This window comes from Gymnoscopelus braueri (genome assembly GCF_963280865.1).
Source record: "Gymnoscopelus braueri genome assembly, chromosome: 14".
In the NCBI taxonomy this organism is placed as follows: Eukaryota; Metazoa; Chordata; class Actinopteri; order Myctophiformes; family Myctophidae; genus Gymnoscopelus; species Gymnoscopelus braueri.
Window position 1 is genome coordinate 33,835,909 of NC_137619.1, and position 15,275 is coordinate 33,851,183.

A 15,275-nucleotide genomic window follows, 5' to 3' on the forward strand; every position below is an offset into this window, starting at 1 on the left:
GTATAGATTTTTTAAAACTCTTATTTTGAAATGCGCATCGTTTTGAAAGGAAACAGATTTCTGGGGGCCCCTTGACTAACATGCGTCAAGCCTACGTTCTCCATGCATGAGTAAAGTAAGCAACACAGACGTGGGACATTATGGAATATAAAGACTTTGGGGCAAAAGTTCATATTTACCACCATGCTCTCTGAAACCAAGACAATGTGGGCCTATGGAACAACGTGTGTTCTCTTTCGTCATCTTTGCAGAAGGTGAGTAAGTAATTAATCTAGTGCTGACAGTGGTGTAAAGTAACTAAGTACTTGTACGCAAGTACTGCTATTTGAAAATAGCCGATCTACAAGCTCACAAGTGACTATTAGGCCTACTGTACAGTATACATTCTGCACTCAGCAGTGATGCATCGATTCGCGACGCATATTGTCTCAATTAAACTGTCTGCAGTCAGAAATGTAGTTGTCTTAATAGATGATATTTAAAATGCTCAAATATTAATAATCTATAATATATCTATAATAATCATAATCTATATTCTTATATAGATTATGATTATATGGATATAGATTATTATATATATCAAAATATATAATATATTTTTGACAAAATATATAATATATTTTGTCATGAAGACAGTAAAATCTGATGACCTATTAGATGCTGAGCCTGTAGAAAATCACCTATATCTCCTGGCAAATTCATTGGAATGTGGAATTATATTCATTTCATTCATAAAATACGCTTACAAAGCTGCAGGAATCACTGTTTTAATTTCATTTTCTAATAAATATTCATGTATAAGACCAACAATGTATGCTTTTATTTTAAGATATTCTTTATTTCCACTTTGAAATTGCACAATAAATAAATAAAGTGTGGGGTCGCCAAAACAATTCCACAAATGCGTAGCACCATTGACAACTGCTCAGTGTGACTAATGTCTGGTGTACAGTCCATTATGACAGAGAAGTACTTTGCGGCTTCGACTCTCTGGATGATTTTCTCAAGTTCTTTCCGACTAGCTCAATGATCTCATTTTGAATGCCCTTGCTCAGGTAGTGGTCTTTAACTTTCTTCTCGGAAATTCTTGTGAGGTGTTCCCTCATCACTGGATAAAACTTTGCCATTAGCTCAATCTGCCCCAGGAAATTCCCATAATGGGGCTCATAGAGCTTCTCAATATGTCCTCTAAGTGCCCGATTGTGCTCAGCTAAATGGCAAACTATGGCAATAATTCTACTGAGAACCTCTTTCCATTGTTGGACTTTCAGAGCATGTAATGCCTGGCTCGTTCTGTCGATCGTTGTCCCTGTTTTCAGTCTTTCTCCAAGGTTTATCCATTTTCCCATGTCACGGTGTGATGACGACTTTTCATGGTCTTTAAGTTGTGACACTAAGTTACTCCATGTATGGTAACCATGGCTACTCAAAGCATTCGCTCCTCTCCCTAAGAGCATGCAGCAAAAACAATACACAGCATCACTTCTGGTTGAGTAAATAAGCCATTGGCGGGGTACACTTTCTCAAATTTTAATTGTTTTTACATACTGTGTGAGTCTGATCATTTGACCATCACACAGTCTCTCTGAGCAGATTTCTCAGATTTCTCTTTCTCAGATTTCTCTTCTCTCTTTTCTCATTTCAGAGATCATTGAGCTATTGATTGATTGATTGAAATTTTTATTAGGCAAAATAATGTAAAACAACACAGTTACATTTATAATGCTTTTGTCTAAAAGGTCCGGCCAAAAAAGTCCTTGCGGACTTGTTTCCGTTGGGGTCCTTGAGTTAATTTCATAGTCATATATAGTAGCAACCAAACAGCTAGTCGGAAAGAACTTGAGAAAATCATCCAGAGAGTCGAAGCCGCAAAGTACTTCTCTGTCATAATGGACTGTACACCAGACATTAGTCACACTGAGCAGTTGTCAATGGTGCTACGCATTGTGAGCTGTGTGAGGCATCTGTGGGAGCCACCATTTCAGAGCACTTTGTTGGATTCATCAAGGTTGAAGACACAACCGGGAAGGGCCTCTTTGAAACTTTCTGTGAGCACATCAACAACTGCCGTGGGCAGTCGTATGACAACGGCAGTAACATGATGGGCACAAGCAGGGGGTGCAAAAAAGAGTGCTTGAGGTTAACAAAAACGCTTTGTGTGTTCCCTGCAGCAGCCATACTTTGAACCTTGTTGTGGCTGACTCTGCCAAATCCTCTGTTCTCTCCACATCTTTCTTTGGAATTCTTCAGCGCCTCTACAATGTATTTAACTCCAGCTCCTCTGTTCAGCGCTGGTCAATTCTCCAAAAGCATGTGAAGATCACTGTGAAATCTCTCTCTACAAACAGATGGGAATGTCGCATTGATAGCGTCAAAGCAATTCGCTACCAAATGCCAGGCATGCTGGAGGCTCTGACTGCTCTGGAACAACATGCCATTGAAAAGAAGGATGCAGATACCTTGTCTACATCTCAGAGCCTGTCAAAAGAGTTGAGCACATGGAGATTCATTCTGTGTGTTGTGGTGCAGTATAATATCCTGCACCAGATCAACAGAGTAAGCAAACTCCTGCAGAGCCCAAAGATTTCAATTGAGACAATTAAGAGGTGAAACAGCACAAACTGGCAACAGCACAAACCGATGCCAAGGAGATTGCAGAATCACTCGAGATTGAGATGACTTTTCCAGAGGAGCGGCAGCGAAAGAAAACTCGTCAGTTCGACTATGAGGGTAGAGAGGAGACCTAGTCGACACCAGAGCAACGTTTCAGGCGAGAGTTTTTCATCCCCTTAGTAGACACAGCACTTTCCAGCATTACTGAGAGATTTAGTCAGGTAGAGCATTTCTTTGCTCTTTTTGGTTTCCTGTACTGTACTGACAACATGAGGAAGGCTGTAGAAGACACTGAATGCCTGTTGCAGAGAATTGGAGGAGCAACTTAAGGATGTGGATGCACAAGACTTGGCAACGGATGTGAAAGATGCTGTGAAAGCATTTCCAAGTCACATTTCCACACCAACTGAAATGCTGCACTACATTTTCAAAGAGAACCTGCAGGAACTCTATTCTAATCTAAGCATTGCCCTGCGACTCCTTTTGACTTTACCCGTCACAGTTGCATCAGGAGAGAGGAGCTTCTTCAACTTGAAGCTAGTTAAGAACTACCTGCGCTCAACCATGTCACAGGAGAGACTCAATGGATTGGCAATGATTTCCAGAAGAGTTCAGTTCTAAGAATATCAGTGATTCAATTCAATAAGGTAAGACACAAGTGTGTTCTCTGCTGATATAAATTATATACAGGCTAGTTTAGTTAAACAAACTCTCATGACTAACTGAACTGTTTTTGATTTCAGTTGAGCCGACAGTTGAGCCAATGGACATCAGGATGACCTTAAAACATCTTGCTGAACTCCAATTCTCCTGTACCAATGCTTTAAGTTAAATTTATATTTGTATCTATGGGGGATTGATGATATTATGTTTCATTTGATTAAACATTAAACACGTGAATTAAACGGCACTTTTACACTGCACTGTGTATTGTCAAGTTCATACTCAATTATGACACTTTTTCAGAACTGACTATATTGCCTTGAGGTGGGTAACGTGGCCAACGTGAAATCGTGCAAAGACAACCGACTTAATGTTTTGAGGGCAAAAATAATAATGAATTAATAAAAATTAAATAAAAATAATGTGCGCATGCAACGCAGCAGGGGGCCCCCAACCATAGCTTTGCTTGGAGCCCCTAACTTCTTAAATCCGCCCCTGGTGCAGCTAATACATTGCACATTGTCACCACTGTTGTGGTGCATTTCTGGATAGCCTACGTTACCTTCTCTTTGCAGAAGAACTTCAAGAAGGACAATTAGTCGAAATGCTTCCACTTCTTTTTCTTACTATAGCCCCCTGTCCACTTCTGCCCTTTGCTGCTCTCCTTTCTCGTGTGTATGTGTCCTTTAGGTTACGCCACTTCTCCTTCACTGCTTTAACTAACGTCACACACAAATGGTACATTATATTAAAAGTCAAAGCATGCAAGCAACTTATTTTTTTAATTAACTGTTTATGACTAACACCGTTACAACGTGTGTGCAACTGTACATGCTGTGCAATGATTTTTTGCCCAAAAAGTGTATTTTACAGAGAAGGTGGGGTGCTGAGAGGCTTCCCACCTCCGACAGGGTTAAACAACTAAAAATGGGACTGGCCTTCAAAATTGTAAATGCAAATTTGCCCGATATGCCCCCTATTCCCGCATATCTGAGTAAATACCTCCAAAAGGTTAGCGACACCCACAGTCACAATACCAGAATTAGCGTTAACAACAATTTGGTACCACCCACCCATAAAACAAACATGGGCAAATTCTCCTTCTACAGCACTGTCTGCCACCCAGGATTGGAATAGTCTAACTAACTCCATCCCTCAAAAAATGCAGTTCGCTGGGCTCATTTAAAAGAGCCTTAAAAAAATTACCTTTCAGGAGGCCAAAAGAGGAGGTAGTACCATTTTCCCGTTAGACAGCAGACCCTCCCCCCCCCCTGTTCTTGTACATATTTTCTTCCCCTTTATTTTTTTTATTTTTTGTTGTTGTACATAGTGTTATTTTTTTTGTAATGATATTTGAACTGTGGTGCCACTATATATGCCTATGAATTGAATACTAAGGCCCTCATTGGAAACAAGTCCGCAAGGACTTTTATGAACGGACCTGTTAGACAAAGTATTTTTAAATGTAACTGTGCTGTTTTACATTTTTTGCCTAATAAAATATTCAATCAATCAATCAAAAGAGCCGAGCGCCTGGCAGGGCGTTGGAGAACTCACTAAAGCCGCTTTTCCATCACAGCATAAGCACGACACTGTCCAGTACAGTCCAGAACCGCACCACACCGCTTCAAAATGTCTTGCGTTTCCATTGCACAAAAGTCCCCACTCGCAAAATCCCCACCCTCCCCTCCCCTCCCGAAGGAAATCAACGCCCCTTTCTTTAACACACCAACTTAGCCTCAGGCTACAGGGTTAGCCTAAATGCTAGCGTGCTTCCTCAGAGCTAGTTTGGCTCTTAAGTTATTATTTGGCCATGTTCACCCTGACTTTAATCTTCGCTATTGTTGGGAAGACCTGTGTGGTGTTTAAACACGTTGCCATCACTTATATAAAAAACATTATTAGCGTGTATCGTCGCACATTCATTGTTGCCAGGTTTAGCAGAAAAAAATAAGCAATCAGGTCTATGAAAACAATCCCAAAAGAAGCGACTATCTACGGCTATTTGAAAATAGCAGATCTACAAACTCACAACGCGTAGCGATGCGACGCATTGTGAGTGTGTGCATCTGCTATTTAAAAAAAATATATACATATATAATGTTGACAAATACATATTAATTTGGGGGTCCTTGACATGAAAATGTTTAAGAACCACTGGTTTCAACAACATATGAAACAAGCCCCAAATAATCAACTACATTTTAGAAACAAGCAGTGGTGGAAAAAGTACTCAAATGTTTTACTTAAGTAAAAGTATCAATACTGCAATGTAGAAGCACTCTACAAGTGAAAGTCTGGAATTACTTGAGTAAAAGTACAAAAACTATTGGTATCAAAATGTACTTAAGGTACCAAAAGTAAGTACTAAAATGTTTGAAAATAGCAGATCTACAATGATGCGATGCGTTGTGAGCTTGTAGATCGGCTATTTTCAAATAGCCTAGGTATAAAATAGGGCTTAATGTATGTTTTATAATGTAATCATTTATATCTGAAAAGTAACTAGTAACTAGTAACTAATACGTTTTCAGATAATTGTAGTGGAGTAAAAGTACTACCAATATTTACAAGCAACTTTACAGAAAAATAAGCCCAATGTTGCTTATAATAAGTGGACATGGCAACACTGCTACCGTAGTGTTTACATTTTACAGACACCTGAGTGGACAGACACAGCTGTGAGCCGACCAATCAGCTTTATCACAGCTTTAGCCCCGCTTAGCCCAGCTCAGACCTACCCAAGACTGGGTACTTTTTAGGCACCAGTTTAGTACCACTTACACACCACTCTACCCACTTCATTGTAGTGGAAACCGTCGCTGTGGTGGGCGGTGTGGGGTGGGGCTAGGTAAGTCCATGTATATGGAAAGCCGCCTTAAGTGACACTCTACTCTGGACCAGGGCTACGGAAAACGCAAATAATCAACCCTGGTCCGAAAAAAAGAAATACGGACGAAATATTCGGCGGCAGTGTGCAAACGTAATTGTCATAACATAACATGAGCGTGAGGATATCAGTTTTTTTTTAAGTGCTCCGAAACTCGCCCCGTTATTCGGCCGAAAAAACGCAGCAATGTGCAAGGACCTTAGACTTAGCCTAAACATAAAAGAATATGGTGTGGCGGACACCATAGAGTTAATAATAGGTGGACACTAGATGGAGGTATCTCACCTCCGAATGGATTGGTGGGGTGGTAATGGGAGGAGATTGGGAAGTGATATGACGAAGTGATTTACCCTTTGTGTCTACATGCATTTGTTTGGAACTGGAAGTAAAGAGAGACTCCATACTCCGTCTGTTCATCTCATTCTCACTAACTTCCACAATGGGTGGATTATGATTGGTTGATGACGAAGAAGACCCAGTAGTACAGTAGTGGAAGAAGTACTCAGATATTTTACTAAGCAATATCACAATATAAAAATACTCTGTTACAAGTAAAAGGCCTGTGTTCAAAATGTTGGGAGCTTGTAGATCGGCTATTTTCAAATAGCCTATGTATAAAATAGGGCTGAAGTGGTTAATGTATGTTTTATAATATAATAATGTATCTGCAAAGTAACTAGTAACTAAAGTTATCAAATAATTGTAGTGGACTAAAAGTATATTGTAAGAGCCATTTGAGCCCTTTTGTTTCTAAATTGATGATGTCACCACAGGGCTTGGTCAAGGCCAAGGTTGCCAGGGTTACAGGGTATTTAACCCTGTCTGTAGCCTAATCAAGGGCAGGTGTTGCTGATAGGAGGCAAACAGTTTTTTGACTGTGTTTAGGAGGGTTGTTGATTTAGCCACGTACGTTTAACTGTTTATGCTTCTGTATTTATTATTTGTATACTGGAGTGTTTGGCACGAAAGCTACTAAGGATAAATATTTTTGTTATGAACTTTACGGACGGTTTGGACTTCAGTTATTCTAGCACACGTCGAAACAACCCTAGCTGTCGGCAACCAGTAGTGCCTTAAAGTATAGGACTTTAGACACTACAAGTATATTTGCCTCTGAGATGTGCCTATACTATAGTGGAGTAAAAGTAGGCTACTGAAAATTGGAAATACTCCAGTAAAGAAAAAAATCAACATTGTACTTAAGTAAAAGTACTTCCACCACTGCGTAAACAGTGAAGTGAAAGTAAATTTATAATGACCATGTGGACATTGTGGAGCAGATCCGCGTCCGCCATTTGCTCCTAAGCACAAAGCTTCTACACACCTTTCAAGAGGGACCACTGTACAGTAAGTCACTATTGTTGATGAGTGGATAGTTCAGTTGTACAGATTTCAGGATAACTTTCTGTAAAGTTATAACCCCCTGCCCCCTCCCCATATATAACCAAGTAGGCTGTAGCCTTTACAAGTCTGACGTTTTTGTTTTGTTTTTAATGATTCAGACATATTTGTAGTAGGCTATATCTCTGTCAGTCTAGGGTAGGCAAGGACCCCAACGGAAATAAGTCCGCAAGGACTTTTTTGGCCGGACCTTTTAGACAAAAGCATTATAAGTGTAACTGTTGTTTTACATTCTTTAGCCTAATAAAAATGTCAATCAATCAGGCCTAGCGCATGTATACATGTATACATGTAGGATGGAGTAGTAGTAGTAGCCTACGACCATTAAACAGTGGTGGAAAAAGTATTCAAATGTTTTACTTTAGTAATTAAGTATCAATACTGCAATGCAGAAATACAAAGGTATCTTGGTATCAAAATGTACAAAAGGCTGACTAAATAAGCGCGCGGTTTAAACGTTTTTTTCAACCCCATCGTAAAAGAAAAATCCTTTCCGGAAAAATCTCAAACATCTAGGGGGGTCTCGGACTACCCTTTCTTTTTGGATACGATGTTGCAAAAAATGAGTTTTTTTTCCACTGCGTATGGACGGATTCTACCTCTGCCGGGACCCGATACAGCGGGACCTCATCTCGGAGCTATCGTGTAGAGTTTGTAGGTCCAAACGGGGCTACAAGCCCACAATGCGTGGAAACGTTCTAATCTAGGCCTATATGTAGCCCTGAAACATGACTGTCATACCATGACGGTCATGGAAGCACTTGTTCCTGGTTTGCGATTTTTTTTACATTTACAACTGCCACATCTACATAAACGTTCACATTTCAAATATAAAGTGCTTACCCCAAAGCCACGGATGTTACAAGTTGAGGCGCACTGGTCTAAGTACCCGTATATTCCGTATTGTTCAATAAAAAGCTTTTTAATCCGATCAGTGGCCATTTTCTATAAAAATAAAAAAACGAAGTCAATGTATCAAAGTGCAATACACCTCCCAACCGATAGGGTCGCGTAGTTGAAAGCATTGGAGAAAATTCAAAGAAAATGGCCGGCGATCAGATTAAAACGCTTTTTATTGAACAATACGGAAGATACGGGTACTTACACCTGTGCGCTTTAACTGGTTACATCCGTGGCAATGTTGTAGTTAGTATTTAGGCTCAAACTCTTGTTAATATAGCCTACTTTAAATGAAATATTTATAAAAAGAGACACACTTTAACCACTTTCACTTAAACACAAATTTAAAAATAGCAGATCTACAAGCTCACAACGTGTCTCATCGCGATGCGTTGTGAACTTGTAGATCGGCTATTGTATTTTGGCTATTATATGCTATATAATATCCTATGAAAAATATCCTATTTTTTGTAAATTAATGTCCTACTTATTACTACAAGTAGTAGAAATAGCAGATCTACAAGCTCACAATGCATTGTGATGAGATACGTGAGCTTGTAGATCTGCTATTTTTGAATTTGTGTTAAAGTGAAAGTGGTTAAGTGTGTCTGTATAATAAATATTTCACACAAAAAAAAATCTGACATTAAGATCTGACATTTCTGCCTGACAGCAATGATATAAAAAACGGGACTCCAATCATTAAATCATTGTAAGATCTGTAAAGTTCAGTGCTTTACTATTTTCAAACCATATTCATATAAAAACCTTGTGCAAAATGTTATGTTGCCATGGCGAGGCATAGGCTACTCTGGCCCATGTGACTTGTTCACCCGTAGCTCAGATCACAGCCCTGCCAATCCCTGCTATCAAAACAAATTACTTCCAAATTACTCCAATTACTCCTACAATATAGACACGAGACACACCACACACCTACATCAGTATGATACATTTAAAAATACACCAGCATAACATCAGTACAAGTCAAATAAATAAATACAACCATAAAATGTTTGCCTAACCTGATTCCACCAAGGTTAAATTGTTTTATTTAATTTATATATTTTTATTTTATTTACATTTATTTTATAAATGGGGGGGGCCAAAAAGGCTACATATAGGCTAATCATATAATGACATTTAAGGCCTAATATTTCTGCAATTTGCTACAAAAACCTGTGGATAGCCAGTTAGTCATTTTGGGTATAAAAAAGAAGTTGATGGGTAAAATTACGTCTGATAATGATGTACCATGCATGTTCATGCAATGTACTTTGCATGATTTCCAACCATTTTCCAAAGCTTAGATTTATTTCTTTACATTTTGGAACGAAATAGCCAATTTAACATTGAGGTGTCCACAATGTTTAGGTGCCCACTCGACCTGTATCCCAATAATCATATCGCCCTCCTGGCAACCTGTTAAGTGTCTATATTTCAGAGCGAAAGGTTCTGCTATATACCAATCACTGCAATAGGCCAGTGGTTCTCAACCTGTTCGTCGGGACCCACATGATTTGGGGAGGGGGGTCCCCAGATGACAGTAAAGTGACAATTTAATACCTAAAGAAAAAATAAATAAAATGAAAAAAGACCATTACTGCATCAAAAGTAATCAACAAACTATACTATAAAAACTGGTGATACATTGGCCAAATTGTCAAATAATATAAGAAAGAGGAAAAAGCCGATCTACAAGCTCGGCGTTGTAAGCTTTTAGATTGGCTATTTTCACAATCTGTGGAACCGAGTCAAATTTAATTTAATGCGTCAACTCCTACAATTCCAAGTGCTTGTCAGGGTGGGGGGTCCCCAGTTCACATATGATTATTTTGGGGGGTCCCCAGTTCAAATATGATTATTTTGGGGGGTCACAGCCTGAAAAGGTTGAGAACCACTGCAATAGGCAACGGCTGTGAGCTGATGCTGGCTGGGAGGTGCCACCTCACTTCTCTAATTCCTCTGCTAGTTCTTACCCTCCATTTCTCTCTTCAGCTTCAGCATGGCAGCTCAAAAGGCACTCAGGCAAAATAAAACAGAACTACTGGACATTCTGCGTTCAGATCCCGGCTGTATCTTAAAGATAGTTGATGCGGAGGGGCTCATAACCAAACGCCAGTACGATAACCTGAAATAAATCCACAAGGAAGACAAGGAGGGTCACGTGGTTAAACTTCTGGACACGATTATAGATCGTGGAGAAGAGAACTGTGAAGCCTTCTTGCAGCTACTACAAACTGACTCGGCCATCGAGGATTTCCCTAGACTGAAGAAGATACAGTGGGATGACAAGTCTTCTTCAAGGAAACGTGCCGTAAATCACCCCTGTCCAGCAAGTGTTGGTAGGGTGTTTTTTCTCATCACCATTCCTTGTAATTCTACCACAAGTTTACCAAAACAAAGTTTATCTCTTATGCAAAATTTCATCAAGACATTTGTAATAATTATGTTTATATTGCATTTGTTTTTCCTCACCCAGATGGTCCAGGTTCCAGCAAAATTCGGAAGGAGGACGTGACAGATGCTTCTTACTCTGATGTAAGTAGTGAAACATTCACAAAGATATTTTGAAAACAGTAACTGGAAAAACTCTACAGAAAGTAGTTCTTTTATTTTGTTTCGTTTCTATCCCTGCTCTGTGCTCATAGTTATACTGTAATACTGCATACATCCTGGAGCAGGCATCATAGTGTAACCGTTGTGTATTTAGAATCTGTATCTTCTGTTTTTAGGATGACAGGTATAAGTTTACCAGCAAAACCGTAGGTCTCTGTGTGATCATAAACAACAAGGACTTTGGTAAAGACGAACAACAAGACGAACAACAAGATAGAACAAGACATGGAACAGACGAAGATGCAGGTATAAATAATGCAATCATGCTCTATCGTGTTCTATGTTGTATAGTTTGTTTGGTCCTCACTCATAAGCTCTCGAGTTCTTAAAAGGGGTGTAAGTGTCACAGAGGAGGGGCTCGAAAATACAGAATCCCAGAGACACCACAATCAACAGGTTTAGAAAGTGGTAACAAACACTTAAGTGCAATTTCAAATAAAAAAAGTTAATCAAAAACATAAGACACAGGATAAACAAGAGAAATTTAAATTGATGAAACAAATAATTGAGTGGACAAAATTGGAACAGGGACGCTATAAAATTGAAGCTGAAGCTGATAAATGTGTTCTTTCTCCTGATTGGATGTAAGCTGTAACCAAGCCTGAAATATTTTTGTTTTGTTTACTATAGAGCTTGAGAGATGCGGTGACCCCTGTTACTGAACTAACACTCTCTAGCAATGATTACAGAATACAGAGCTTTAATACATATAGACCACAATGGAAACAAGTTCCCAGGACTTTTTTTGTGTTATCCTTTTAGCCTTAATGTCTTACTGTACCACGTACTGTTTACATGTCTGACTAATAAAGTATTCAATCAAAACTTTTTAACAAAAACCTTTTTGTTTTAATAAAACAATATCACAGCACCCTTAAATGTAAACATGGAATGTTTACATTTCCTTGTTTACATTTAAGGGTGCTGTGATATTGTCCCAAATCCAGCTCAAACATGGGGAACAAATGCATTCTACTATGCTGCCAACAAAATGTGGAGTGGCCTACCAACAGCCATTAAAGATCTCGACTCCCTATCCACACTTAAAACTAACCTAAAAACATGGCTGACCTTGGACTTTTATTTATGTCCCCTACCAACTTGCCCCCTGCTACTGGAGCTTATACCAATATTTAATGCATAGTATGTATTGTATGTCTTGCTGATGAACTGAGTACAATGGAAACAAATGTTTGTTTTCCTCCCCTGCAGATAAGTTGGCACGTGTCTTCACCTGGCTGGGCTTCACGGTGGTGATGTGTGAAGACCAAACAAAGAAGCAAATGCTGAATATACTGGGAAGCTTCTCTTCTTTGAAGAGCCTCACTGAGCTGCAGAACTCCAAGGTTAAGAAGTGGACTGGCCAGGAGTTCACTGACCTTAACGTCCTTCCACATCACAAAGATGCCTTCGTTTGCTGCATTCTGACTCACGGAAAATCCGAGGGTGTTTGTGGAACTGACGACGAGATCATTCCCACCAGGGACATCATTAGTCCATTCAACAGCAGCAACTGTCCTGCTCTCCATACCAAGCCCAAACTGTTCTTCATTCAAGCCTGTCGGGGGGGTGGGGTTCAGAAAGGTGTGCCTGTCAGTGTCAACACTGATGGAGATTGGGAGAATTTAAACACCCGACTCTCATATTCCCTTCCAGAATATGCTGATTTTCTTATTGGCTTTTCCACCATCGACCAGTATTCCTCGGCCAGGGAGAAGGATGGGACCTGGTACATGCAGATACTCTGCAGACAACTGGAATATGGATGCACCCGGTAAAGCCTCAATACATTTGTTATAACAAAATACTGTCAAGTCAGATTATTTGTATTAATTGGGGTAACATGTGAGGAAAGAGTATGTGACATGCCTGACTATAGACATTGGGGTTTTATGCACTGCAGTTAAACATTGTAGTGATGATTCTGCTGAGCTAGAGAGGTCTGGTTAATGGTGTGTTCTTGTGAGCACATGTTCTTGAGCTGTTTTCCTCAACCCCATTAACATTTATTCGTTTCTATGTTTTGCTTCCAGAGAGTACGACATCCTCAGAATCCTCACCTGTGTCACTGATGACGTGTGCAAATTGGAGGGAAAAGTGAAAGGGGGTAGAGATTTCAAACAGTCTCCAGATTCCATGAACACTCTGAGACGGCTGCTTGTACTCCGTCCTATTTAGCCACAACACAACTTAAGGTGTCTGAGATCATATGTGACCAACTATTTTTGTAGCTTTGCTGTCTTATATCTGAAATCTTTCTTTTTAGTTTTCTTCTTAATTGAATACTCTTGTTAAGTGGTACTAGTGGAGCCAAAATTTTTAACGCCAATTTTAAGCTTGCATCTACACAGAATGCTGGGTAGGATTCACTAAAGTAAACTTGCATTTGGGAGCAGCAATACTGATTTTTGTATTCTTATATACTTGGATTCAGAGGGAAACAATATATTACTCGGGGGGATTAGAGGTGGAAAGTAAGTTACTTTATGAATGCATTTGTCAGGAATCACTCACGTCAAGTTAACCATTCCACAGCCAACAGGCAGCATACATGACGTCGACATACAGAATGAATGTGAACATGAAGGCATCCTGGCCTCTTAAATAGGCTGCCATTTAGTACAGTGAGAGAATAATGGAAGCAAATAGTGAACTCAGCTGTGCAATGATTATTAAATGTTCTCTAGAAGCTGGCTGGATCAATGTTGTGTTGCACAGACTGACAGAAGATTCAAGTAACTATTTGTTGCTCTCTCAGTCTCAGGTAAATTCTTATTTGTATCTATTGATTGTATTTAGTGTAGTTGGAATTATCCAAGTTGAATACTCTCTTGTCCAAAAACAATATTTGCGGTGCAAAAACCATTCTCGTGTCAGACGTTTACTGTTTTTATACTTTTATACTTAATTACTGAGTGTTGTCACTTTTTCTTGAGTGAGGAATTTGTGTACTTCTACCAGCCTATGCGAGTGCTTATGTCCATATACCTTCAGCTAAAAACTTAATTCAGCTCCTTTTGGAATAATGGGGAATTACTTTTCCTTCTGAGATGTTTTATACCTTTGTACCTTTTTTTTTCTCAATAAATACAAAAATTTCAAATGATGTCTTTTAATACATATTACTGTATAGCCATATGGTAAGCTATTATATACAATGGTAGACAGTAGGTCACATTCACATGTTGCTTCAGAGAGCATTATTATAATTTTAGCATTGTATATTTTATGTTACAGTTATAGAACAATAAAAATAAAGATTATATACAATGATATCTATTTAATATAATATATAATATATTTTAATCGACTATAATTATATATAATCTCAATTTTGTATAATATACATTATATTTTATATAAAAACTAGCCTATATTAAATATAACATTACAAGTGGTTCCATCCAGACACTGTGATCTCTGAAGATTACATGAATCAGCTCACCATTTCAGAAAGAATTACAAGGGAAAAAAAGAAAATAGAAGGTGAGAGAAACGGAAAGATTAAGTTTGTAAAAGAAACTAATGTAGTTATTCGATATTTTCTGCACAATAATCTCCTGTTCCACACTTGAGTCCAGTAGGTGGCGGTAATTCACCTCTTAGCTGGTCTGTTAGCTTGATCAGATCACAGACTGAAGCTGTGCAGTGTTGCCATGTCTGCTTATAAGTGACTATGGGCTTGTTTTTCTGTTAAGTTGCTTGTAAATATGGGTAGTTGCGGGTTGCGTTTTTTTGTTTATTTGGGCTTGTTTCCTAATGTTGTTTTAACTTGTTTAAACCAGTGGTTCTCAAACATTTTCAATAACCCCAAATGAATATGTATTTTTCCACGGATGATGACGGATCCCCATCTGAAAATAATGTGTGCCAGTAGAAGACACCTGTTGAGGGCCCAAAGGTGGTGTGTGATGTGCTTGAATCGGTTGCCTCCGCAGACTCCGCTACAGACAGTTCGCAGGTTCAAGTCTCATGCAGATACTGGAGGACCATCCAGTACCTGCTTTAGGTACGTTTAGTTAGGTTTTTTAACTAAAAAGCCAGAAAGTATTATCACAATGTTTTCAAAATAATGTGTTTGGTATTTCTATTAAACATAATCTATCCATTAAATTGATTTCTGAATGTATTCTGTTTAATCCAGAGTGACTCACAGTAAGGTAAACACGAGTACATCAAATGCATCAGA

The 15,275-nt window shown here is 38.9% G+C and overlaps 1 protein-coding gene across 1 annotated transcript; it reads left to right on the forward strand.

Moving 5' to 3' along the window:
- The first annotated feature begins 7,179 nt into the window (after nt 1-7,179).
- Nucleotides 7,180-14,189, forward strand: LOC308100473 (caspase-8-like). The gene is made up of 6 exons (XM_080449538.1): nt 7,180-7,513; nt 10,466-10,812; nt 10,950-11,008; nt 11,203-11,332; nt 12,299-12,860; nt 13,120-14,189. Exons 5-6 carry the CDS (start codon nt 12,343-12,345, stop codon nt 13,262-13,264), a joined length of 663 nt encoding a protein of 220 aa, XP_080305664.1. The 5' UTR covers nt 7,180-7,513; nt 10,466-10,812; nt 10,950-11,008; nt 11,203-11,332; nt 12,299-12,342; the 3' UTR covers nt 13,265-14,189.
- Nucleotides 14,190-15,275: the final 1,086 nt, after the last annotated feature.

What these genes read in the sequence shown, in the direction of transcription:
- LOC308100473 (XM_080449538.1), top strand. Translation starts at nt 12,343, where the DNA reads ATGTGTGAAGACCAAACAAAGAAGCAAATGCTGAATATACTGGGAAGC. An exon ending in CTGGAATATGGATGCACCCG is followed by an intron (nt 12,861 to 13,119) that starts GTAAAGCCTCAA and finishes TTTTGCTTCCAG; the next exon opens with AGAGTACGACATCCTCAGAA.